Source organism: Ovis aries, chromosome 21 (assembly GCF_016772045.2).
Source record: "Ovis aries strain OAR_USU_Benz2616 breed Rambouillet chromosome 21, ARS-UI_Ramb_v3.0, whole genome shotgun sequence".
NCBI lineage: Eukaryota > Metazoa > Chordata > Mammalia > Artiodactyla > Bovidae > Ovis > Ovis aries.
In genome coordinates, this window is record NC_056074.1 from 47,447,132 (window position 1) to 47,472,088 (window position 24,957).

At 47.2% G+C, this 24,957-nt stretch overlaps 1 protein-coding gene across 8 annotated transcripts; it reads left to right on the forward strand.

Annotated features, from left to right (window-relative positions):
* Positions 1-251: 251 nt before the first annotated feature.
* SIRT3 (sirtuin 3) lies at positions 252-24,857 on the forward strand. Of its 8 annotated transcripts, none has more exons than XM_004019744.5 (7): positions 252-357; positions 6,984-7,172; positions 7,262-7,494; positions 9,981-10,081; positions 21,350-21,511; positions 22,665-22,874; positions 24,351-24,857. In XM_004019744.5, the coding sequence occupies exons 1-7, from the start codon at positions 275-277 to the stop codon at positions 24,372-24,374; spliced, it is 1,002 nt and encodes a 333-aa protein (XP_004019793.1). In that variant the 5' UTR covers positions 252-274; the 3' UTR covers positions 24,375-24,857. The 8 variants fall into 8 exon arrangements, with proteins under 8 accessions (XP_004019793.1, XP_042094110.1, XP_027815784.2 ...); XM_042238176.1 differs by having other exon boundaries at positions 252-329; XM_027959983.2 differs by having other exon boundaries at positions 252-312.
* The last annotated feature ends 100 nt before the right edge of the window (positions 24,858-24,957 follow it).

Sequence of the window (24,957 nt, forward strand, 5' to 3'; positions counted from 1 at the left end):
CTCGCGGGGGGGCGGGTCGCGCTCGCGGGGGGGCGGGTCGCGCTCGCGGGGGGGCGGGTCGCGCTCGCGGGGGGGCGGGTCGCGCTCGCGGGGGGGCGGGTCGCGCTCGCGGGGGGGCGGGTCGCGCTCGCGGGGGGGCGGGGCGCGCTCGCGGGGGGGCGGGGCGCGCTCGCGGGGGGGCGGGGCGCGCTCGCGGGGGGGCGGGGCGCGCTCGCGGGGGGGCGGGGCGCGCACGGGACCCCTGGGCACCTGACATTGCGCGCTGCGGAGGAGAATGGCGCTGTTTCCTTGTTCAGCTGTTCCAGCCCTCAGGTTCTGGGGCCTGCGAGGTGCGCGGGCGTGGACCCGCTGGCCTCGGTTCGTTCCGGGCGGGGGCGGCTGTGGTGCTGGGCGGGGCCCAGGGAGGAGACCGACCCCCTCAGGCGAGCAGGGATGTCAGGCTTCCCCCTGCGTGGTCAGCGGGACGATTGGAGAAGCTGAAAATGGCAAGTCGTGGCTCAGGCGGCTCTGAAGGGCGTTCTGGAGTCCCGATGGCAACGGTTTCTCGTTTCTTCCCAAGGGTATTTTGGACGTGTGTAAACAACACTTAATGTTCATTCTTGACACCCGGCCCCCGTTTTAGTTAGATTCTGTTCTGTACCTCTCTCTTTTTTTTTTTTTTCCCACTTAACGTGTTTTGGAGTTACTTCCATTCTAAACTTAAATGCTTTCTCAGTCTTTTATGCTAGTCTGTAGAATTCCATTCTTTGGACGTTTCATACTTAATTTAACCAGTCTCGTGTTGAAAATGTTTCTAATCTTTGGTTATTAGAAATAGTGCTGTGTTGAATAACCTTGTTCGTACTCCACCTTTTGGATAAATCTCTAGTAGTGGAAGTCCTGTGTCTACACTTTATTGCCCCACATAAACGTTGTGCAATGAATACTCCCACCAGCATATGTTCATACCCTTACTGAGGTTCATACACAGTAACTGCGCATTTTGAATCCTTGTCTAGAAATCCGGCGTACAAGTGGAAAAATCTTAAGACCATAGTTGTTAATCACAGTTGTTAGGAAACTAACTTCATGCCCAATAATGGACAAATATTTCAGTAAATAATGGTACATTCACTTAATGCCTTCTTACACAACTACCAGAAATACTGGAGTTTAATAAAGAGATACCAAGGAGGAGTCTTTCTTTCATCCAGGAAACTTTTGTTGGACTTATCATCCACCAGACTGTTCCAGGTGCAGTGATGGAGCAGGGGTTAAATTGTTGCCTCCATGGAGCTTATTTCAGTTTCAGAATCTGCAGGCAGTTGTGTGGTTGGGGCATGGCTAAATAGTGAGCTTATCAATCAGTAAGCCCTTGCTACCACTTGCGGCCCAGACTGGAGGCCTAACGGCCCGTGGAGAGCAGCGTGCTTGCGTAGGCTGTCTCCGGTTTGGAATTTCTGCCTTTCGAGCTTGTGTCTTAGGGGCTCCTGATTGAAAGTGCCCTTTGTCTCCGTTTTCCAAGCAGTGTCTGTGCTTGCTCCTCAGCTTACCCCTGCTCTCAGTAAATCTCATTCCATGTAGCATTTGCTTTAAGTCCTACACCTTCAGTATTTTCTAGATGTTTGGCAGAATTCTGTCTATGTGTTTTTCAGTGACAGACGGTTCACTTGTGTAAACGAAAAGTCCACATTGAGTACCCTGAGTGTTACCTTGCACTCCAGTAGGCACTCGACAATGGGTTTTATTTCAATACCAGCGAGCAGCTTTTCAGTTTTCCACAGACGCCAACCGGATGTCAGATGTAACTGAATTCTGACTCTGTCATCCTGGAGACAGCACCAGATTCCACAGGTTAAGGGCGGTTAACCTCACTTCAGCCACTGATCCAGGTCCACTGTGCTTCTGACCAGCTGACTACAGATTGGAGCTGCCCATGACCCTTCCTCTGATGTGATTAATCTACAGCCGCTCACAGAGTTCAAGAAACCGGTTCCCTGAGTAGATTGCTAGTTTATTATAAAGGATATTAAAAAGTATGAATGAACAGCCAGATAAAGAGACGCCCAGGCTGAGGTCTGGGAGAGCTCCAAATGCAGGAGCTTCTGTCCCCGTGGGGTTTGGGGCCTGGCCCTTGGAAGCCTTCTGAACCACTTGCTTTTGGGTTTTCATGGAGATTCCAACCCTCTAATTGTGGTTGGTTTCCCTGGCAACCATACCCCATCCTTAGGGGATTTCCAGTAATCACCTCATTAACATAAACTCAGCATAGTTGTAAGAGGCTTGTTATGAATAACAGGACACTCATTTCACTTCAGAGCTCTGAAGGGATTTCAGGGCCTGAGGCCAAAAGACCAAATACTGTAACAGAAGGTGTTTCCATTGCTCTTAGGAAATTCTAAGGGTTCTGGGACTAAGACCGAAAGTATGTATTGTTAGATATAGTCAAAGCTATGTTTTTTCCAGTAGTTGTATATGGATGTGAGAGTTGGACTATAAAGAAAGCTGACCGCCGAAGAATTGATGCTTTTGAACTGTTTTGGAGAAGATTCTTGAGCATCCCTTGGACTGCAAAGAGATCCAAAGTCAATCCTGAAGGAAGTCAGTCCTGAATATTCATTGGAAGGACTGATGCTGAAGCTGAAACTCCAATACTTTGGCTACTTGATGTGAAGAATTGACTCGCTGGAAAAGACTGATGCTGGAAAATATTGAAGGCAGGAGTAGAAAGGGTAGACAGAGGATGAGATGGTTGGATGGCGTCGCTGACTTGATGGACATGAGTTTGAGCAAGCCCTGGGAGTTGGTGATGAACAGGGAAGCCTGGCATGCTGCAGTCCATGGGGTTGCAAAGAGTCAGACAGGACTGAGCGACTGAACTGAACTGAATATATATATAATTCTCTACTTTGTCAACAACAACAAAAAATTCTAAATCACAATATCAGAACTTTCCTCTCATTCCTTTTGTATTTCCCATAATTTTCATTTAGAAGGAGCACAGAAATGTTTGGCTGAGGACCTTAGGTGAACAGATGTTCTCGACGCTATGTGAAGTGGACATTTCATAGCTGTGGTTGTAGCCAGAGCCATCCTTTTCCTTCCTAACTATGGTTTTCAGAAACCAAATGGAAAACCCCATTGGAGAGTTCACTGATGTGCACTCAGGAGAGCTGCCTTGTCTGGTGCTTTTATGGAAGACTTGGGTGGAGGAGAACTTTCTTCAGAATCTGGGGGCATCTCTGGAAGAGCATGGGGAGGAGTGGGAAAGCATTGTTTCCCTGCTGTGTTTCCTGTACCTTCTGCTGGGAGATTTACAGCTGTGGATTTTTTCAAAAGACTGTTGGAATCATCTCTGGCTCTGTTGCTTTTGGCTTCGGCAGCCAAGGCTCAGGGTGCTTGAGTGACTTAATGAAGCAGTGGTGACTAGGGCTCTGACTCCCCCTTTGGTGCCTTCAGCCCTGCCTTCCCTTGCCAGTTTCTCTTTCTCATTACATACTTTTCTGAGGCCTGTTCTTTGGAAGCCAAGACGATGGTCTGCCAGGAGAGGCATTGCAGGTGGACTGAGTGGCCAGTGAGCCCCTGAGCTGCACTGTCCTTGGCCCCGGACTGTGAGAGGCAGCTGTGCAGTGTGCCCTCAGGAGGGAGGGTGACAGGCACCCTAATGGGAAGAAGGGGAGCCAGTACTGTCACTCTTCAGAGGAGGGCGAAGGTGCCTTCTTACTGGACTGAGCAGTGGCTTCATGAAGGAGGTGGCCTTGGCTCTGGGAGACTCTAGACATGCTGAGGGGCAAAAGGAGCTAGGTTTAGAGTGAGTACAGAACCAGGAAAGGAGAGGTCCATGAGGGAGTGGTGGGCCTGAAACTGTCACTGTAGGGGGGTGTGTGGTGCTAAGGTGCTCTGGTGCTGTGGGATCCGAGGGCATCAGGGAGAACCTCAGCAGGAGGGTGTAAGCAGGTGAGTGTGCAGATTGTGCAGGAGCAAAGGAAAACCAGAGGCAATGGGCAAACTGAGTTCGGACCACGCTCCTGGAAGATAGGCTCTGGGTCGTCCTGACCTGTATCTGAAGATGTGCTTTTAGAGTGCTTATTTCTTACCTGTATCACAAATGAGTAAAGTAAATACTCTGTTTCCTCTTTCTGTGTTTGTATTCACTTTAGATTTATCCATCATTTGGGGTGGGTTTTCGTTTCAGTTTGTTTGATCTCTTCCTGTCAGGAAGGGGTCTATACCGAGGGCCGAAGTCCTAGCTGTGGGGCGTCGGGGCCTTCTGGAAGATGGGCATGGTGGCTGCCAGCCTTCGGGTGAGAGGCAGGCGCTCTGTGCAGTGGGGCTGGCCGTCTTGAACTCCGCACAGGCTGCCAGCATGCTGCCAGCCGGTGATGAAGTTGTGTAGCTCAGGCAGATGCCGAATGAGGCCCCGAGAGCAGATCGGGAAGCCCAGAGCCTTGAGGCCCACCCCGGGCTCTGCCCGTGTGCCCGTGGCCGCGCACTTGCTTCAGGTGGGCGCCTTCAGGGGCTGCTCCTGTCGTGCAGTTTGTGTTGTCTGTCTTCTTTCTGGTGCTTCCTGGCTGTGGAGCCTCTTGCTGAGTCCTGCTGCCTGTCCGGAGCAAGCCTGTGGCATCCTTATTGTGTGTCTCGCTCCTTTTTTCTTGTGGAAGACCATCTCATACTCCAAACAGTCAGTATTGTGAGAGTCTCAGCTCCTGGCTTCTGCAGATGACCTGAGACTCCTGGAGTTTTGCAGGGTGACCCTCCACTCCAGTTGGCTCCTGCCTTGCCTGGGTTGTATCATATGTTTGGCTGCTATATAAAATGAGCAGCCTCCTGAATGGTTGTGAACATAGCAGATGGAGTCTCTGCAGCAGTTTGAATCCCTCAGTGTCAGGATATGAGTGTTCCTTTTTGGAATGGTGTCTTGAACCTACTTAATTAACATCCTGTTAATATTTGGCAAAGATGGGTGCAGTAAAGGACAGAAATGGTATGGACCTAACAGAAACAGAAAACATTAAGTAGAGGTGGCAAGAATACACAGAAGAACTATATGGAAAAGATCTTCATGATCCAGATGACCACGATGCTGTGATCACTCACCTAGAGCCAGACATCCTGGAATGTGAAGTCAAGTGGGCCTTAGGAAGCATCACTAAGAACAAACCTAGTGGTAGGTGATGGAACTCCAGTGGAACCATTTCAAATCCTAAAAGATGATGCTGTGAAAGTGCTTCACTCAAAATACCAGCAAATTTGAAAAACTCAGCAGTGGCCACAGGACTGGAAAAGGTCAGTTTTCATTCCAATCCCAAAGAAAGGCAGTGCCAAAGAATGTTCAAACTACCGCACAGTTGCACTCATCACACATGCTAGCAAAGGGATGCTCAAAATTCTCCAAGCCAGGCTTCAACAGTACATGAAATGTGAACTTCCAGATGTTCAAGCTGGATTTAGAGAAGGCAGAGGAACCAAACTGGTTTGATCATCATCGAAAAAGCAAGAGAGTTCCAGAAAAACATTTACTTCTACTTTATGCCAAAGCCTTTGACTGTGTGGATCACAACAAACTTGTAGAAAATTCTTAAAGAAATGGAAATACCAGACCACCTTACCTGCCTCCTGAGAAATCTGTATGCAGGTCAAGAAGCAACAGTTAGAACTGGACATGGAACAACAGACTGGTTCCAAATTGGGAAAGGAGTACGACAAGGCTGTATATTGTCACCCTGCTTATTTAACTTATGTGCAGAGTACATCATGTGAAATGTCAGGCTGGATGAAACTCAAGGTGGAATCAGGATTGCCGGGAGAAATATCAATAATCTCAGATATGCAGATGATACCACCCTTATGGCAGAAAGGGAAGAAGAAATAAAGAGCCTCTTGATGAAAGTGAAAGAGGAGAGTGAAAAAAGTTGGCTTAAAGCTCAACATTCAGAAAACTAAGATCATGGCATCTGGTCCCATCACTTAATAGCAAATAGATGGGGAAACAATGGAAACAGTGAGAGACTTTATCTTTTGGGGGGCTCCAAAATCACTTCAGATGGTGACTGCAGCCATGAAATTAAAAGACATTTGTTCCTTGGAAGAAAAGTTATGACCAACCTAGACAGCATATTAAAAAGCAGAGATGTTACTTTGCCAACAAAGGTCTGTCTAGTCAAAGCTATGGTTTTTCCAGTAGTCATGTTTGGATGTGAGAGTTGAACTATAAAGAAAGCTGAGTGCCAAAGAATTGATGCTTTTGAACTGTGGTGTTGGAGAAGACTCTTGAGAGTCCCTTGGACTGCAAAGAGATCCAGCCAGTTCAATCCTAAAGGAAATCAGTCCTGAGTATTCATTGGAAGGACTGATGCTGTAGCTGAAACTCCAATACTATGGCCACCTGATGCGAAGAACTGACTCATTTGAAAAGACCCTGATGCTGGGAAAGATTGAAGGCGGGAGGGGAAGGGGATGACAGAGGATGAGATGGTTGATTGGCATCACCGACTCAATAGACATGAGTTTGAGCAAGCTCCAGGAGTTGGTGATGGACAGGGAAGCCTGGAGTGCTGCAGTCGATGGGGTCACAAAAAGTCGGACACGGCTGAGCGACTCAACTGAACTGAATATTTGGCAAAAAGTCTGAGATGTTTAATTTGCTTTAAATGTCACTGAGTATTTATCACATCCTTTCTATGTTAGGGTATTTGGCTCTGCAGAGAGCATCCCCAAGTTGTCTTGGCTCTAGCTTGAGCCTTCACCAGCTTTCGATAACAGGAATTGTGAAATGATACTTTCCTGAATTGCACAGTCCCCATTAACCTGAAATTTCTGCCCCCAAATAGATCTTGATTTCGGAGTTTCTGTGTTATCCATGATAAGAAAGATGGTCGTGTGTGGGGCGGGAAGGCAGCGTGGTCACTCTTGGTGGTGGGGTTGGTGGAAGGCAGACACTGCTCATTCTTGCTGGCGTCAGCTCGGCTGTCAGCAGTTGCCTGGCTGTTCTCCTTTTCTGTCAGTATTCCAGGTGGAGGATGGTCCGTATCTTGTTTTGCTGGTGCCTCAAGTGACACTGGAGGTGGAGGCCACGGTCAGAAGAAGTTTCTCCTGCAGGACATCGCTGAGCTGATTAAGACCAGAGCCTGCCAGAGGGTGGTGGTCATGGTGGGGGCCGGCATCAGCACGCCCAGCGGTATCCCAGACTTCAGGTGCCTTGCGCTCCCAGAGCTCGTCCCACAGCTCCCCCCACTCCCTGCTGTCTCTTGAAGGGCTCAGAGCCTCTCGCTTCTCTCCGCAGGTCTCCAGGGGTTGGCTACTACAGCATCCTCCAGCAGTACAAGCTCCCCTACCCTGAGGCCATTTTTGAGCTCTCATTTTTCTTTCATGACCCCAAGCCATTTTTCACTTTCGCCAAGAAGCTGTACCCTGGGAACTATAGGCCCAATGCCACTCACTACTTCCTCCGGCTGCTGCATGAGAAGGGGCTGCTTCTGCGGCTCTACACACAGAACATCGACGGGCTCGAGAGAGGTGAGCCTCTGTCCTGCTCCGCACTCCTCTGCTCCTGCAGGGAAGGCTCAGGGGCCTGTTTCTGGGTAGGGCTGAGGCCTAGTGCTTATTTCCCATCCTTGTGGCTGATTTTGACCCAAGATGTTTTGCCATTATCTTCACCAAAAACGTCCTCTTTGTGTTTTAAGTATCACTGTTAGGACCTCGTTGGCAGACCCATTTTCTAGGTTGTGAGTTTGCGATAGAGCTAAAGTTGACATTGGGAGCTTCTGGTTTTATTGATCTGATGGCTTTCCTTTTTCAGGTTTTCATTATGGAATTTTTTGAGCACACAGTGAGAGGAATGTGATGAACACTCATGGCCTCATTATCTCATCACGGCCAGTCCTGTTTAACCTATGTCCTACCCGCATCTTCTCTCACCCCTGAGTATTTTGAAGCAAATCCCTCTCATCATAAATTTAATCTATAAATCCACAATGGATATCTTTAGAAGGTAAAGCCTTCTAAAACACAGCCGTGATATCATTATCACAGAAAGAAATCACTAACAGTTCCTTAATATCAAATTCATTGTGGTGATTTCTTGACTGTACCTAGCTGATGGCCACGCGGAGTGACTCATGGGTCATGCTGACCTCTGGCCGTGCACTCTGGAGAAGCAGTTGCTGGGCCGTTTCCTTTTTGCAGGTGCTGATGGGCAGCTCTCAGCAAGCCAGCAGCAGCTCAGCCAGGCTACCGATGTCTTGTGAATTGAAAAAATGAGCTGTCTCAACTCCAGGAAAATGTTTACTTGCTAGAAGGACTCTACAACTGGGAGCCGCATAGGCAGCAGTGAACACCCCATGGGGATGACCTCTTTCCTGGAGTGCAGCAGCGCAGGCTCGTGGGGAGCGGGAGTATGCGGCTGTGACCTCCACATGTGCAGAGTGGGGACGGTGGGGAACATGGCCACGAGGGCCAGGTCTTCATACCCGTGGCCTTCCAGAGCTCATGGTGGTAACAGCACTGGCACGATAAGTCACCTGTTGTTTGTTTTTCCACAGGTTTTTGGAAATGTATTTATCTTAGCAGTATTTTCTTACTCTTGGTGTCTGTAGCATAGAAAATGTTTTTCTTGGTGTTGGGTGTAATTTGATCTAGACTTACGTCAAATGTTTTTCTACTGTGTTTTCACAGGCTTTTTTTTTTCTTTTGCTATTCATTAATTTAAAAAATTTCCATACATTAACATGAATCAGCCACAGGTATATATGCATCTCCTCCCTCTTGAACCTGCCCCCTACCTCCGGCCCCTGTAGGTTGCCACGGACACCGGGCTGAGCTCCCGGAGTCACCCAGCAGATTCTCACGGGCTGTCTAGGTCCCAGTTGCGGTGGATGTGCTGCCGTGCCACTGTCTCCATCTGCCCCTCCCTCTCCTCCTCACCCCCTGTCCATAAGTCTGTTCTTTATGTCTGCATCTCCACTGCTGCCCTGTAGATAGGCTCATCAGTACTATCTTTCTGGGTTCCACGTACATGCATTGATGTACGATATTTGTTTTTCTCTTCCTGATTTACTTCACTCTGTATAATAGGCTCTAGGTCCATCCCCCTCATTAGCACTGACTCGAATGCATTCCTTTTTAGAGCTGATATCCCACTGTAGACATGGACCACAGCTGCTTTATCTGGTCGTCGGTCGGTGCACGTCTGGGCTGCTTCCGTGTCCTAGTTGTTTGTAGATAGTGCTGCAGTGAACACTGAGGTGCTCGTGTCTTTTCCAGTTACAGTTTTCTCAGAGTTTATGCCCAGTAGTGGGGCTGTTGGGTCATATGGTAGTTTTATTCATAGTTTTTTAGGAATCTCCATATTGTTTTCCGTAGTGGCTGTATCAGTGTCCATTCCCACCAACTGTGTCAGAGGGCTCCCTTTCCCCCACGCCCTCTCCAGTGTTCACTGCTGTAGGCTTTTTGACGACGGCCGTCTGACTGCTGTGAGCTGGTGACCCGCTGCAGTCTTGGAGCATGTTTTCAGTCATGAGCGATGCTGAGCATCTTTTCACGGGCTTCCCTGGTGGCTCAGATGGTGAAGAGTCTGCCTGCCATGCAGGAGACTGGGTTTGCTCCTTGAGTTGGGACAATCCACTGGAGAAGGGAATAGCAGCCCGCTCTAGTATTCTTGCCTGGGAAATCCAGTGGGCAGAGGTGCTTGGTGGGCTGTAGTCCATAGGGCTGCAAAAAGTGCCAGACACAACTGCGCAACTCACACACACACACACACAATTATGAGCCATGTCGGTGATTTTTTCCATGTGCTTTGCTTTAGCTGTGAGTTGGCTCCTTGTCAAAGCCTTATCACTGAGCTTATTCTGATCAGCGGGGTTTTGTCTGGGTTATAGAGGCAAGGCTTCCATGGAGGAAGGGCTGAGGCTTCTCCTGGGGGCCTCCCACACCCAGAGGTGACACTGAGGGGCTTGTGTGCCCACCCCAGAGGCAGCAGGACTTAGCTTCGGTTTGAATTTCAGCATCTGGCATCCCTGACTCAAAGCTTGTTGAAGCTCATGGATCCCTTGCCTCGGCCACCTGCACCACCTGCCGGAGACCCTACCCAGGGGAGGACTTCTGGGTAAGTTGTTACAGAGAGTTCTTTTCCGCCGCACTTCTCACTGGGCGTGATCTGGAGAAGTGGCACTTTATAAGCATTGTGTTGGAAGGACAACAGAACAGTGATACTATGAAAATGATTTTCTTTAATTAAAAAAAATTAATATTAACTTGTCAAAATTAAGGCCGTACAGACAACAAGGATTTACTGTACAGCACAGGGAACTATATTCAGTATCTTTAATAACCTATAAGGCAAAAGAATAAAAAAAACATACAGACAGATATATGTATAGCCAAGTCACTTTGCTATATGCATGAGGCTAATGCAATATTGTAAATCAGCTATACTTCAATATTTTTTTAATGTGCAAGTCCTAACTCCCAGTATCTATGAATATAAACTTATTGGGCCGCAGGATATTTGCAGATTAAAAATATTAAGGAAATACAAAATATGTAGGGAAAAGTGAGTCTGCCTTCTGCCAGTTGCTGTAGCCCATTTGATATTGTGTGTGCATATAAACATACACGCACATTTCTATGTACCTACACCCACACACAATTAGTTTTTTCCACTAATGGGATAACTAATATTCACATTGCTTTGTCCCTGAGCAAAATTTCATAGATATCTTGTGTCGGTAACTATAGCTCTGCTTACTGTTTTTAGTTAACTATAGAGCATTGCTGTTGTTCATTTACTATGTCGTGTCCGACTCTTTCTGATACCATGGACTGCAGCACGACAGGATTCTCTGACCTTCACTATCTCCCAGAGTTTGCTCAAACTCATGTCCCTTGAGTCAGTGATGCCATCCAACCATCTTATCCTCTGTTGCCCCTTCTCTTCCCACCTTCAATCTTTCCTAGCCTCAGGGTCTTTTCCAATGAGTCAGTTCTTTGCATCAGGTGGCCAAAGTATTAGAGCTTCAGCTTAGCACCAGACCTTCCAATGAGTATTCAGGGTGGATTTCCTTTAGGATGGACTGGTTTGATCTTGCTGTCCAAGGGATGCACAAGAGTCTTGTCTAGCACCACAGTTTGAAAGCATCAATTCCTCAGAGTTCAGTCTTCTTTATGGTCCAACTCTCACATCTGTACATGACTACTGGAAAAACCGTAGCTTTGACTGTATGGACTTTTGTTGGCAAAGTGATGTCTCTGCTTTCTAATACGCTGTCTAGGTTTTTCGTAGCTTTTCTTTCAAGGAGCAAGTGTCTTTTAATTTCGTGGCTGCAGTCACCATCCACAGTGATTTTTGAGCCCAAGAAAATGAAGTCTGTCACGGTTCCATTTTCTTCCCCATCTATTTGCCGTGAAGTGATGGGACCAGATGCCATGATCCTGGTTTTCTGAATGTTGAGTTTTAAGCCAGCTTTTTCACAACACACAGCCTTGATGTGCAGTAACGTGTTGCTTATTTAGAGACGTGTTGTTTAATCTCCAAGTGTTTCTTACAGTTTCTTTCTTGTAATTGATATCTAGTCTCACAGCATTGTGGTCGGAGAAGATGCTTGATATGATTTCAGTTTTCTTAAATTTACTGAGATTAGATTTGTGACCCAAGATATGGTCTGTCCTGGAGAATGTTCCATGTGCATGTGAGAAGAAGGTGTATTCTTCTGCATTTGGATGGAGTGTCTCGAAGATGTCAATGAGACCCATCTCATCTAATGTGTCGTTTAAGACTTGTGTTTCCTTGATAGTTTTCTGCTTTGATGATCTGCCCGCGGCGTGGGGGGCGTTACAAGCCCTTCTCTCAGTTTCTTCTCTGTCTGCCAGTGTCTGTCTTATGTACTGAGGTGCTCCTGTGTTGGGTGCGTAGATATTTACAATTGCTATGTCTTCCTCTTGGGTTGATCCTTTGATCATTATGTGATGCCCTTCCTTATCTCTTGTGATCTTCTTTATTGTAAGGTCTGTTTTGTCTGATATGAGGATTGCTCCTCCAGGTTTCTTTTGATTCCCATTTGCATGGAATATATCTTTCCATCCTCTCACTTTCAGGTCTATGTATCTTTAGGTCTGAAGTGTGTTTCTTGCAGACAGCATATGTGTGGGTCTTATTTTTGTACCCATTCAGCCAGTCTGTGTCTTTTGGTTGGAGCATTTAATCCATTTTCATTTAAAGCAATTATTGATATGTATGTTCCTATTGCCATTTTCTTAATTGTTTGGGGTTGATTTTTTATCTTTTTTCTTCTCTCATATTTCTTGACTATATAAATCCTTTTAATATTTGTTGTAAAACTGGTTTGGTGGTACTGAATTCGCTTAACTTTTGCTTGTCTGAAAAGCTTTTTATTTCTCCATCAATTTTGAATGAGATCCTCACTGGGTACAGTATTCTTGGTTGTTGATTTTCCCCTTTCAGTACTTTAAACATATCCTGCCATTCCCTTCTGGCCTGCAGAGTTTCTGCTGAAAGATCAGCTATTAAGCACATGGGGCTTTCCTTGAACGTCACTTGTTGCTTTTCCCTTGCTGCTGCTAATATTCTTTCTTTGCGTTTAGTCTTCGATAGCTTGATCAGCATGTGTCTTGGCGCGCTTCTCCTTGGGTTGATCCTCTGTGGGACTCCTTGTGCCTCTTGGACTTGATTGACTATTTCCTTTTCCATGTTGTGGAAATTTTCAACTATAATCTCTTCTAAAATTTTCTGATATCCTTTCTTTTTCTCTTCTTCTGGGATGCCTATAATTGGAACGTTGGTGCATTTGAAATTGTCCCAGAGGTCTCTAAGACGATCCTCAGTTCTTTTCATTCTTTTCACTTTATTCTGCTCTTCAGAAGTTATTTCCACCATTTTGTCTTCCAGCCACTGATCCATCCTTCTGCTTCAGATATTCTGTTGACCCTTCCAGAGCATGTCTAACTTCAGTAATCATGTTCTCTGTCCCTGTGTGTTTGCTCTGTAATTCTTCCAGGTCTTTGTTAACTGACTCTTGCATTTTCTCCATTTTGTTTTCAAGGTTTTTGATCATCTTTGCCATAATTATTCTGAATTCTTTTTCAGGTAGTTTGCCTATTTCCTCTTCTTGTGTTTGGACTTTTGTGTTTCTGATTTGTTCCTTCATCTGTGTAGTATTTCCCTGACTTTTCATCATTTTCTTTTAACTGACTGTGTTTGAAGTCTCTCTTCCCCAGGCTTCAGTGTTGAATTCTTTCTTCCTTTTGGTTTCTGCCCTCCCATGGTTGGTCCAGTGGTCTGTGTGAGCTTCCTATGGGGTGAGATACTGCTGAGTGTTTTCTTTTTGTTTGTTTGCTTGTTTTCCCTCTGATGGGCAGGGCTGAGTGAGGTGGTGATCCTGTCTGCTGATGGTTGGGTTTGTATTTTTGCTTTGTTGGTTGTTTAGATGGGGTGTTCTGCACAGGGTGCTACTGGTGGTTGTGTGATGCCAGGTCTTATATTCGGGTGGTTCCCTTTGTGTGAGTTCTCACTATTTGAAGCGCCCTAGGGCTAGTTCTCTGTAAGTCAGCGTCTTGGAGTCGGCGCTCCCACTCCAGAGGCTCGGGGCTTGATCTTCAGTGCTGTCTCAGAGAGGGCCTGGGTGGAGGAGGACTGGCAGGCCCAAGCCCGGGGCTTGTAACACACGGTCTGGGGAGAGTTCCCACATGGGCGCTGGAGGACCTCACACAGTGGCCTGGGCTAAAGGCAGGCAAACACCGCGTCTCCTGTCCTCTAGACAGTGGTTCATCAGAGTGTGATCGCCAGACCTGCAGCCTGTGAGCACGTGTTCTGGAAGTAGCTTCTGGTTTCCCTGTGTTGTATTCTAGATTCCACATACGACTGATATCATATGGTATTCAGTTTTCTCTGTCTGCCTTTGCTTAGTATTACAGTCTCTCGGTCCATCCATGTTGCTGCAAATGGCATTATTTAATTCTTTTTAATGGCTGAGTGATATACCATTGTGTGTGTATATATATACCGTATCTTTTGAATCTTAGAATGGCTTTTTTTTTTTTTTGTATTTTAAAGTAGAGTAAGGTAGAGTGGAAAATCTTAAATAAAGGTGAAACTGAAATAACGACATGGCACAGAATCCTGTCTTTTTTTAATTGAGGTGAATTCACATAACATAAAATTAGCCATTGTACAGTGTTCACTCTTGAGGTGAATTCACGTAACATAGAATTAGCCATTGTGCAGTGCATGCTCTGCTGGTATTTAGTATTTTCACTGTACTGTGCAGCCACCACCTCTGTCTACTTCTGGAGTATTTTCATGACCCACAGGAGAACCCTGTATCCAGTAATCAGTCAGCCTTAATTCCCTCCCTGACCCCAAGCCCTTAGCAACCACAGATCTTTATTCATATTATTTTATTGAAGTATAGTCAAACTGGTCAATCCTAAACAAAATCAACCCTAAATATTTATTGGAAGGACGGATGCTGATGCTACAGCTCCAATACTTTGGCCATCTGATACATGAAGAGCCAACTCATTGGAAAAGACCATGATGCTGGCAAAGATAGGGGGCAGGAGGAGAAGGGGCTGACGGGATGAGGTGGTTGGATGGCATCATAGACTCAATGAACATGAGTTTGTGCAAACTCCAGGAGATAGTGAGGGACAGGGAAGCCTGGCGTGCTGCAGTCCATGGGGCTGCAAAGAGCTGGACACAACTGAGTGACTGAGCAGCGCACAGCAACAGCTGATCTACAGTGCTGTCTTCGTGCTAGTGCTGGCGTATCAGTGTTGCGTTAGTGTTAGTGTATGAGTGTGTTTAGCGTTAGTGTGCGAGTGTGTTTAGTGCTAGTGTGTCAGTGTTGTGTTAGGGTTAGTGTGTTAGTGTTAGTGTACGAGTGTGTTTAGTACTAGTGTGTCAGTGTTGTGTTAGGGTTGGTGTTAGGGTATTAGGGTATTTAGTGTTCGTGTATTAGTGTTGTCTTAGTGTTAGTGTATGAGTGTGTTTAGTGCTAGTGTGTCAGTGCTGTGTTAGGGTTAGGGTTAGTGTGTTAGTGTATTTAGTACTAGTGTGTTAGTGTTTTAGGGTATTTAGTGTTAGTGTATTAGTGTGTCAGTGTTGTGTTAGGGTCAGTATTAGTGTGTTAGTGTTAGTGTGTTAGTGTATTCAGTATTAGTGTGTTAGTGTGTTAGTGTTAGTGTACGAGTGTATTTAGTACTAGTGTGTCAGTGCTGTGTTAGGGTTAGTATTAGGGTATTAGTGTTGTATGAGTGTGTTAGTGTTAGTGTATTAGGGTATTTAGTATTAGTGTGTTAGTGTTGCATGAGTGTGTTTAGTGTTAGTGCATGAGTGTATTTAGTACCAGTGTATGAGTGCTGTCTTAGTTTCCAGTGTGCAGCAGGGTGGTTCAGTGTATGCGTGTGGACCCTTTCTCAGACTCTTTTCCCGTATAGGTTCTCACGGAGCACTGAGTGCCCTGTGCTATGCAGTAGGCCCCTGTCGGTTATCTGTTGGACATTTAATATTTACTGGTGTGTATATGGTAAACTCCTGATTGAGTCCTCCCTACCGCAGTTCCTCTTTGGTGACCATCAGTTTGTTTCTGAAATCTGTGTCTTTTCTGCTTTGTGAACGAGTGCATTTGTATCATATAAACAGTCAGACCCCACGGGCGCGTGACGCCTGTCGTGCTTGTCTGTGTCTGACCTCGTGTGGCAGTCTCTGGGTGTGTCTGTGCTGCTGCAGGCGTCACTGTTGTTTCTTGACGGTCACGTGATATTCCGTGTGGTGTCTGTGCCATGTCGTCTTTATCCATTCCTCTGTCAGTGTGTCAGCATTCCGTGTACGTTGGTGATCGTAATTTTGCCTTTTCTAGAATGTCATAGAGTTGGAATGATACAGTAAGCGGCCTTTCTCATTGACTTCGTTCACTTAGTATTATGTATTTAAGGTTCCTCCATGTCTTTTCATGGCCTGATAGCTGTTTGTTTTTTTTTTTTTTTGAGGCGGAGTTGAAAAAGTTGGCTTAAAGCTCAACATTCAGAAAACGAAGATCATGGCATCTGGTCCCATCACTTCATGAGAAATAGATGGGGAACAGTGGAAACAGTGTCAGACTTTATTTTTGGGTGCTCCAAAATCACTGCAGATGGTGATTGCAGCCATGAAATTAAAAGATGCTTACTCCTTGGAAGGAAAGTTATGACCAACCTAGATAGCATATTTAAAAGCAGAGATGTTACTTTGCCAACAAAGGTCCATCTAGTCAAGGCTGTGGTTTTTCCAGTACTCATGTATGGATGTTAGAGTTGGACGGTGAGGAAAGCCGAGTGCCCAACAATTGATGCTTGTGAACTGTGGTGTTGGAGAAGACTCTTGAGAGTCCCTTGGACTGCAAGGAGATCCAACCAGTCCATCCTAAAGGAGATCAGTCTTGGGTGTTCATTGGAAGGACTGATGCTGAAGCTGAAACTCCAATACTTTGGCCACCTCATGTGAAGAGTTGACTCATTGGAAAAGACTCTGATGCTGGGAGGGATTGGGGGCAGAAGGAGAAGGGGATGACAGAGGATGAGATGGCTGGATGGCATCACGGACTCGATGGACATGGGTTTGGGTAGACTCCGGGAGTTGGTGATAGACAGGGAGGCCTGGCGTGCTGTGATTCATGGGGTTGCAGAGAGTTGGACACGACTGAGTGACTGGACTGAACTGAATATTCCAGTGTCTGGATGTGACACGGTCTGTTTATCACCTACTGAAGGACACCTTGGTTGCTTCCAGGTTTTGGTAATTATGAGTAAAGTTGTTACAAACATCCATATGCAAGTTTTCTGTGGATGTGCTTTCAGCTCCTCTGGGTGAATACCAGAGAGTGTGCCTGCTGGCCCTATGGTAAGACTGCACCTCGTCTTTGTCTCCAGAGCGCCTGCCCCATTTCACATTTCTAGCCACAGTGAATGTGAATTCCTGTTGCTCTGCATCAACAACACTTGGTGTTGATTTTGGCCGTTCTTGTAGGTGGATACCAGTATCTCATTGTTTTAATTTGCAGTTTCCTAGTGACACATAACAGAGAAGGCAGTAGCACCCCACTCCAGTACTCTTGCCTGGAAAATCCCATGGATGGAGGAGCCTGGTAGGCTGTATTCCATGGGGTCTCTAAGAGTTGGACACTACTGAGCGACTTCACTTTCACGTGTCACTTTTATGCTTTGGAGAAGGAAATGGCAACCCACTCCAGGGTTCTTGCCTGGAGAATCCCAGGGACAGGGGAGCCTGGTGGGCTGCCATCTATGGGGTCGCACAGAGTTGGACACGACTGAAGTGACTCAGCAGCAGCAGCGGCAGCAGCGGCAGCAGCATATACTGTGGAACTTGTTTCTTATGCTCATTTGCCATCTGTATCTTCTTTGGTGAGGTCTTGGGCCCATTTTTAAACTGAGTTGCCTATTTTCTTGTTGTGAGCTTTAAGAATTCTTTGCATTATCAGATTTGTCTTCTGCAAGTGTTCCCTCCTGGTCTGTGACTTCTCTCATCCTCTTGATGTTGTCTTTCACAGAGGAGGAGTTTCTCGTTTTAATGAGGGAGGTCTGCTTTACCGCATTTCTCTGTCAGTGATCATCTTTTTCCGTATCGTATCGGCTGGTCCGAGTCTCTTGCTTTCTGCATAAACTGTAGGCTCACCTTTTCGCTGTTTTCTGATGATCTAAAGCTTCTGTCTTTGGAGCCGTGCACGTGGTTGTGCTTTGTCTCTGTGCTGCTGCTGTGCAGTCCCTCAGTCGTGTCTGACCCTCTGTGATCCTATGGACGTTTGTAGAGCTTCCCGAATCTGTAGTTTGATATCTTTTTGATTTTTGCTTAAAAAACCCAAGCCCTCAGTCATGGTGATTCCTCTGGACAGTGGCTGCCCCATGCCTGTGGACCTTGTGTTCCCTCTTTGGACCCTGGGTTAAACACCTCTGAGGTTGCCTCACGCTCTGCCCAGAAGCCCTGGCCACTCTTCTACATCCTGTCTTGTTCCCCTGGGTGCTGCATTCTGAGTCTTCCTCCTGATCTACTTTCCAGTTTATTGATACATTGTTCTTCCATAGAGGATAGAGCCCCTCCTCTGAGCTTTAATTTTCAGTACTCTACTTTTTATTACTTCGAGTCCTATCTGGTTCCGTTCCAAATCCACTGCAATACTTTGTATAGCTTTTTATCTCCAACAAGTATTTCAGACCTGTCCTTTAAAAAATTTAAGCATAATACAGTTTTTATCTGGATCTGCTAATATTTAAAGTCCCTGAATAGTCCGTTTCTTTTGTCTGTTGTTTCTGCTGCTCCTTACTGGGTTCAGCCTGAAAAACACATTTGCATTAGCGGTGAAGGTTTACCTTATAAGGCAAGTGTCTTTTCCCTTAGTTTCCTCTTCTGGTGTCTAGCCCAAGTATGAACAAGTGTTCAGTTCAGTTCAGTCGCTCAGTCGTGTCCGACTCTTTGCAACCCCATGAATCGCAGCACGCCAGCCCTCCCTGTCCATCACCAACTCCCGGAGTTCACTCAGACTCACATCCATCGAGTCCGTGATGCCATCTAGCCATCTCATCCTCGGTCGTCCCCTTCTCCTCCTGCCCCCAATCACCCCCAGCATCAAAGTCTTTTCCAATGAGTCAACTCTTCGCATGAGGTGGCCAAAGTCCTGGAGCTTCAGCTTTAGCATCATTCCTTCCAAAGAAATCCCAGGGCTGATTTCCTTTAGAATGGACTGGTTGGATCTCCCCGCAGTCCAAGGGACCCTCAAGAGTCTTCTCCAACACCACAGTTCAAAAGCATCAATTCTTCGGCACTCAGCCTTCGTCACAGTCCAACTCTCACATCCATACATGACCACAGGAAAAACCATAGCCTCGACTAGACAGACCTTTGTTGGCAAAGTAATGTCTTTGCTTTTGAATATGCTATCTAGCTTGGTCATAACTTTTCTTCCAAGGAGTAAGCATCTTTTAATTTCATGGCTGCAGTCACCATCTGCAGTAATTTTGAAGCCCCCCAAAATAAAGTCTGACACTGCTTCCACTGTTTCCCCATCTATTTCCCATGGAGTGATGGGACCGGATGCCATGATCTTTGTTTTCTGAATGTTGAGCTTTAACCCAACTTTTTCACTCTCCTCTTTCACTTTCATCAAGAGGCTTTTAGCTCCTCTTCCCTTTCTGCCATAAGGCTGGTGTCATCTGCATATGAGGTTATTGATATTTCTCCCGGCAATCTTGATTCCAGCTTGTGTTTCTTCCAGTCCAGCGTTTCTCATGATGTACTCTGCATAGAAGTTAAGTAAGCAGGATGACAATATACAGCCTTGATGTACTCCTTTTCCTATTTGAAACCAGTCTGTTGTTCCATGTCCAGTTCTAACTGTTGCTTCCTGACCTGCATACAGATTTCTCAAGAGGCAGGTTAGGTGCTCTGGTATTCCCATCTCTTTCAGAATTTTCCACAGTTTATTGTGATCCACACAGTCAAAGGCTTTGGCATAGTCAATAAAGCAGAAATAGATGTTTTTCTGGAATTCTCTTGCTTTTCCATGATCCAGCGGATGTTGGCAATTTGATCTCTGGTTCCTCTGCCTTTTTGAAAACCAGCTTGAACATCAGGAAGATCACGGTTCACGTATTGCTGAAGCCTGGCTTGGAGAATTTTGAGCATTACTTTACTAGCGTGTGAGATGAGTGCAGTTGTGCGGTAGTTTGAGCATTCTTTGGCATTGCCTTTCTTTGGGATTGGAATGAAAACTGACCTTTTCCAGTCCTGTGGCCACTGCTGATTTTTCCAAATTTGCTGGCATATTGAGTGCAGCACTTTCACAGCAGCATCTTTCAGGATTTGAAATAGCTCAACTGGAATTCCATCACCTCCACTAGCTTTGTTCGTAGTGATGCTTTCTAAGGTCCACTTGACTTCACATTCTAGGATGTCTGGCTCTAGATGAGTGATCACACCATCGTGATTATCCGGGTTGTGAAGATCCTTTTTGTATTCTTGCCACCTCTTCTTAATATCTTCTGCTTCTGTTAGGTCCATACCATTTCTGTCCTTTATCGAGCCCATCTTTGCATGAAATGTTCCCTTGGTATCTCTAATTTTCTTGCAGAGATCTCTAGTCTTTCCCATTCTCTTCTGTTCCTCTATTTCTTTGCATTGATCACTGAGGAAGGCTTTCTTATCTCTTCTTGCTATTCTTTGGAACTCTGCATTTAGATGCTTGTATCTTTCCCTTTCTCCTTTGCTTTTCGCTTCTCTTCTTTTCACAGCTATTTGTAAGGCTTCCCCAGATAGCCATTTTGCTTTTTTGCATTTCTTTTCCATGGGGATGGTCTTGATCCCTGTCTCCTTTACAATGTCACGAACCTCATTCCATAATTCATCAGGCACTCTATCTATCAGATCCAGGCCCTTAAATCTATTTCTCACTTCCACTGTATAATCATAAAGGATTTGATTTAGGTCATACCTGAATGGTCTAGCGGTTTTCCCTACTTTCTTCAATTTCAGTCTGAATTTGGTAATAAGGAGTTCATGATCTGAACAAGTGTAGCAGGATATAATGACTCACATCTGCTTCACCTTGGCCTGCAAGTAGGAGGTCTGTGGATAGTGTTGAGAGTCATAACTCCAGCCAATGAGTTCAAGCTGACCTGAATGTCTTCAGGGCTAAGGTCCTGTCAGGATCACTTCAGCTAAAATCAGGGACAAATTTATACTGTCGTTTTCATTGAATAACACCTGTTGTAAGCCAGATGCCTACAGAGTACTGCTGACTATTTAGTACAGTGGACTTTGAACATGGGTTTGAACTGTGTGGGTTGAACTGTGGTTTGAACTCCTACGTGGATTTTTAAGAAAATAACTGTGAACTCTGGGACTATGTGATCCACAGCTGATTGAATCACAGATACAGAACCACAGATATGGACGAACCCTGTGTACAGAGGGCTCAACCTAAATTTTGTGCAGATTTCCGTTGTCACGCAAAGGATTGTCACCCCGGCCCCCGTGTCGTTTGAGGGTCAGCTGGGCTTCCTTACCAGCTGAGCGTCTCTGACAGGCACTCCTGCAGGGCGCAGAGCATAGTGGCCAGTGTGTCAGATGCCATGCCGTGTCCCAGATCTGCTTTCAAATCCTGCCACCTCCCCAGATTCTGGGTGCTATAGGAAATAAAGCTGGCAGAGTGTCAGTAACTGCTGAAGCTGGGTTCTTCTCACACAGGGGCGTCACTGTGCTTCTGTCTCAGCTGTTGGGACTGTTGGACACTTTCTCAGTAAGAAGTTGGTTTTGCCTTTTCAAGTGTGCCGTATGGCTCCTTCAGACCACTCTTCCTGTGTCACCCAGGCCGACGTGATGGTGGACAGGGTCCCCCGCTGCCCAGTCTGCTCTGGCGTCACGAAGCCTGACATCGTGTTCTTCGGGGAGCCGCTGCCTGCTAGGTTCCTGCTGCATCTGGCTGACTTCCCCATGGCAGACCTGCTGCTCATCCTTGGGACCTCCCTGGAGGTTTGTCAGCAGGCCTAATGGTGCACAGATGTGTGGGGAGGAGGCTAGCGAGACAAGGCAGAGGAAGTGAGGGCTGGTGGGACACTCTGGGGCCCTGCCTTTGGAATATGAGTGGATTCATCATGTGAGGAAGCAGTGGTGGTCCAGGCCAAGAGAGTGGCAGTCTGCATGGGAGGACGGGGGGAAGGAAGGTGTCCAGAGTGCGGGTGGGCACGACGCGTGAGGGCAGCGATATCAGGCAGGAGCAGGCTTCCAAGGTTGCATCTATCACAGAGACTGATTTTCTGTAGAAGCAGTGAAACCAGGGGTGTATCTGGTCATCCTTGAGATCAGAGAGATCTGGGAACTGGATGAATTGAGCACATATCCAGGAGGCTGAGCACAGTCAGACTTGGGGACTGTGAGAGATGGCAGAGGGGAGGAGGGCTGGACTTAGAGCCTGGCGTCTCTTCGAGGACTGAGGAGGGAGGTGTCTGTCTCTGCTGTGGGAGGTCAGGGCCTTTGCTGAGGCGTCTGGATTGGGGTTGCCGCATTCAGTTCTGCACATGCGTTTTGAGGTGCTTGGGAGATGCATCTGGACCGGACGTTCCGGAAGCTTCTGAAGGCTGTGATGAGACCCTGAAGGCACTGTGCCTGATTGGATTCAGGCACCACGGGGGCAGGGGAGCCAGAAAGACCTGTGCCCAGGCCTCCAACCAGCCAGAGACCCAGAGCTGTGTGTGTTTTCCCCGAGTTTGCCAGGCCCTGTTGTAGCGGGTGCATCAGGAGCCCCTCAGTGGCGGTCCCTCTGAGGGGTCGGGCACTTGCCCTCAGGGAGCAGGAACAGATAGATGGGCTATCACGTCACTGGTGAGTGGATGGGGAGGGCAGGTGAGATGCGTGGATGAACTTCAGCAGGGAGACCTGCAGGAGCCAGGAGAGGCAGGAGAGACAGGGGCGTGGATGAGAGGGAGGCTCGGGGAGGGGGACGCCAAGGGCTGAGACCGCGCAGTGGGAGCGCTCCTGCGGAACTGAAGCGGTGCTGGGTTTTCTCCGTACCCAAGGTCTGGCCTTGGTCAGGCTGCACCTCCAGGGCCTCAGGGACTGTGGCACAAAGGTCCTGAGGGCCTGGGAAAGCGCGCACCCTGCTCCTCACCTTTGGGCAATTTTTCAGGTGGAACCTTTTGCCAGCTTGTCTGATGCCGTGCGGAGCTCGGTGCCCCGACTGCTCATCAACCGGGACTTGGTGGGGTCCTTGGCTAGGAATCCTCGGGGCAGGGACGTGGTCCAGCTGGGGGACGTGGTCCATGGTGTGAAAAGGCTGGTGGAGCTTCTCGGCTGGACAGATGACCTCCAGGACCTCATCCAGAGGGAAACTGGAAAGGTATGGCCTGCTGCACAGTCACAGGAGGGGTCTCTTCTGCTCCGGGGTCTGCTTGACCTTGAGCAGAGCCCTGTTTGGCTAACACTGTAACAGTAACAGGTAATATTGCTGTTAACTCTGCACCAGGCACTGTCTGGGCCGTCTGTGTGCTTATTAATGAGGTGCTGTGATTCTTATTCCCGCCATTTAGACATGAAGAGACTGCCGCCTTGTGCCTGCTCCGAGTGGCAGGTGAGGGTCCAGGCCCACGGGGCTGTCGTTCCACAGCCATCCCACTTCAGCTCTCTGTGCCCTAAAATGAAGGAGCACCACACAGCTTCAGGCTAAGACGTGGTTCTCAAGTTCTCGGAACCAGTATGGGATGATGCTTTTAGGACAGTGTGAGAGCCACTGACTTATCTACTGGCGGTAGAAAGCCAGAGCCTTCATTGCTCTAGGTATCAAACCTCCTCCAAGTGAAGTTCCCCACGAGAATCAGTTAGCATGTATAGCCTTCATGTGAGGGGTTATTTTCTACAGGGGCAGCATTAAACGTCTGAAGTCTGTCTCTCAAGAGGATTGTTTACGATTACAGCCAGGTGTCACCAGAATGCTCCTGTTCTCACCTCGGGAAACATTCCTGCCTTTGGCTGTGCCTGCCTTAGGGCTTTAGCACCATGGGTCAGCTCTTTCATCTCCACTGGCAAAAGCCCCCAGCCTTTGGCTATAGGCTATTTTCTTACCAATTTGGACCAAAGTGAGAATATGAGGCTTTTTAAGGCTATGAGAACTTGCAGTTACATTGTTTTCATGGAGTTAGACGTCACTGCCCTTCAATCCAGAGTCTGGCTCTTAGGGAAAAGCTGCAGGGCGGTGTCATTTCTCAGTTCATTGGAGGAAATAAAGACCGTCACGCCTGTCACCTGGCTGTATCACCTGATGCAAGTCCAGCTAACACGACGCTTCCACTTTGCATCTCCAGAGGAGCAGCAGCAGATGCCGCCCTCCCAGGGGAGTAGAGGCCTTGGTCAAGTCCACTTGGCAGCTTACACAGGAGCCTTTCCTTACCTAGGGACTGACTTCCTGCTTTCATATAAGCACAAGTAGCTGCTATGGGCTTTTGGAATTAGTCCTATATGATTTGACCTGAGCCATTTTCTAGTTCCAGAGAAATTTGTGTAGTGTGTTACAATTTTAGGGGTTTATTTTAAAAGAGTTGCTGCCCAAGAGTAAACACTAAGGGGTGAATGGAAGTGAAAGTTGGATCACCTTTCCAAATGGTCAGTGTTCTTGAGCACGTGAGCCTCAGTATGTCTATACTGGTTACTTAAGCAAAGCCCTTTTAGCCACCCAGTTTTGCCCAGACCTGCTTGGCATCGTCTTAACTTGGTTAAATAGCATTTGCAGACAGAAAAGCTTCCATTTTATGAAACTTTGATTCCAGGCCCACATGTGCCCAGTGTGTTCTCAGTAACCAGTTTCCTCTTTGTGTTCCAGTTTGATGGCTGGGACAGACTGTGAGGAATGCCTCTCACACCAGAGGTTACTTGGGAGTCACTGCCCATTTCTGATGAAGACTTCTGCCTGAGGAACAGCTCGGGCACATTTACAAATTAAGGCCGAACCAGAAGACGCAACCCGAGGCTGCCCCTGGAGTGTCTTCCTGGCTCCTAAACCCTGTGCACTCAGGGTCACTCGCCACAGATGTGAAGGCGCTGCCTGGGCTGGCTCTGTTGTTTAACTCTTCACTCTGCTGAAGCTCTTAATGTCAAGCTTTCTTCTGACGGTGAATCTTTTGAACTCAGACTGCCTAGAACCCCAAGTTGGGATCCATCTGAAGGGCAGGGTCAACGTCTGTCCACCAGGGTGAGCAGCCCCAGCCACCTCCCGGGAGTGGGTCTGGGTCCCAGGTAATGCACTCGAGTCTTCAAGCACCCTGGCCTCTTTAGTAGGCTTATTTTTAGTCTGTCCTTTTCTGGCATGAAATAAATTTTAATATAGAAACTGGGCATTCCTTCATTTTTGTCACCTAAACGGGACAGGAATGGGGAAACTTCGAGGTGTGGGTGTTTCTCCTCTACTGCCTGAGGACTGAGAACATCTG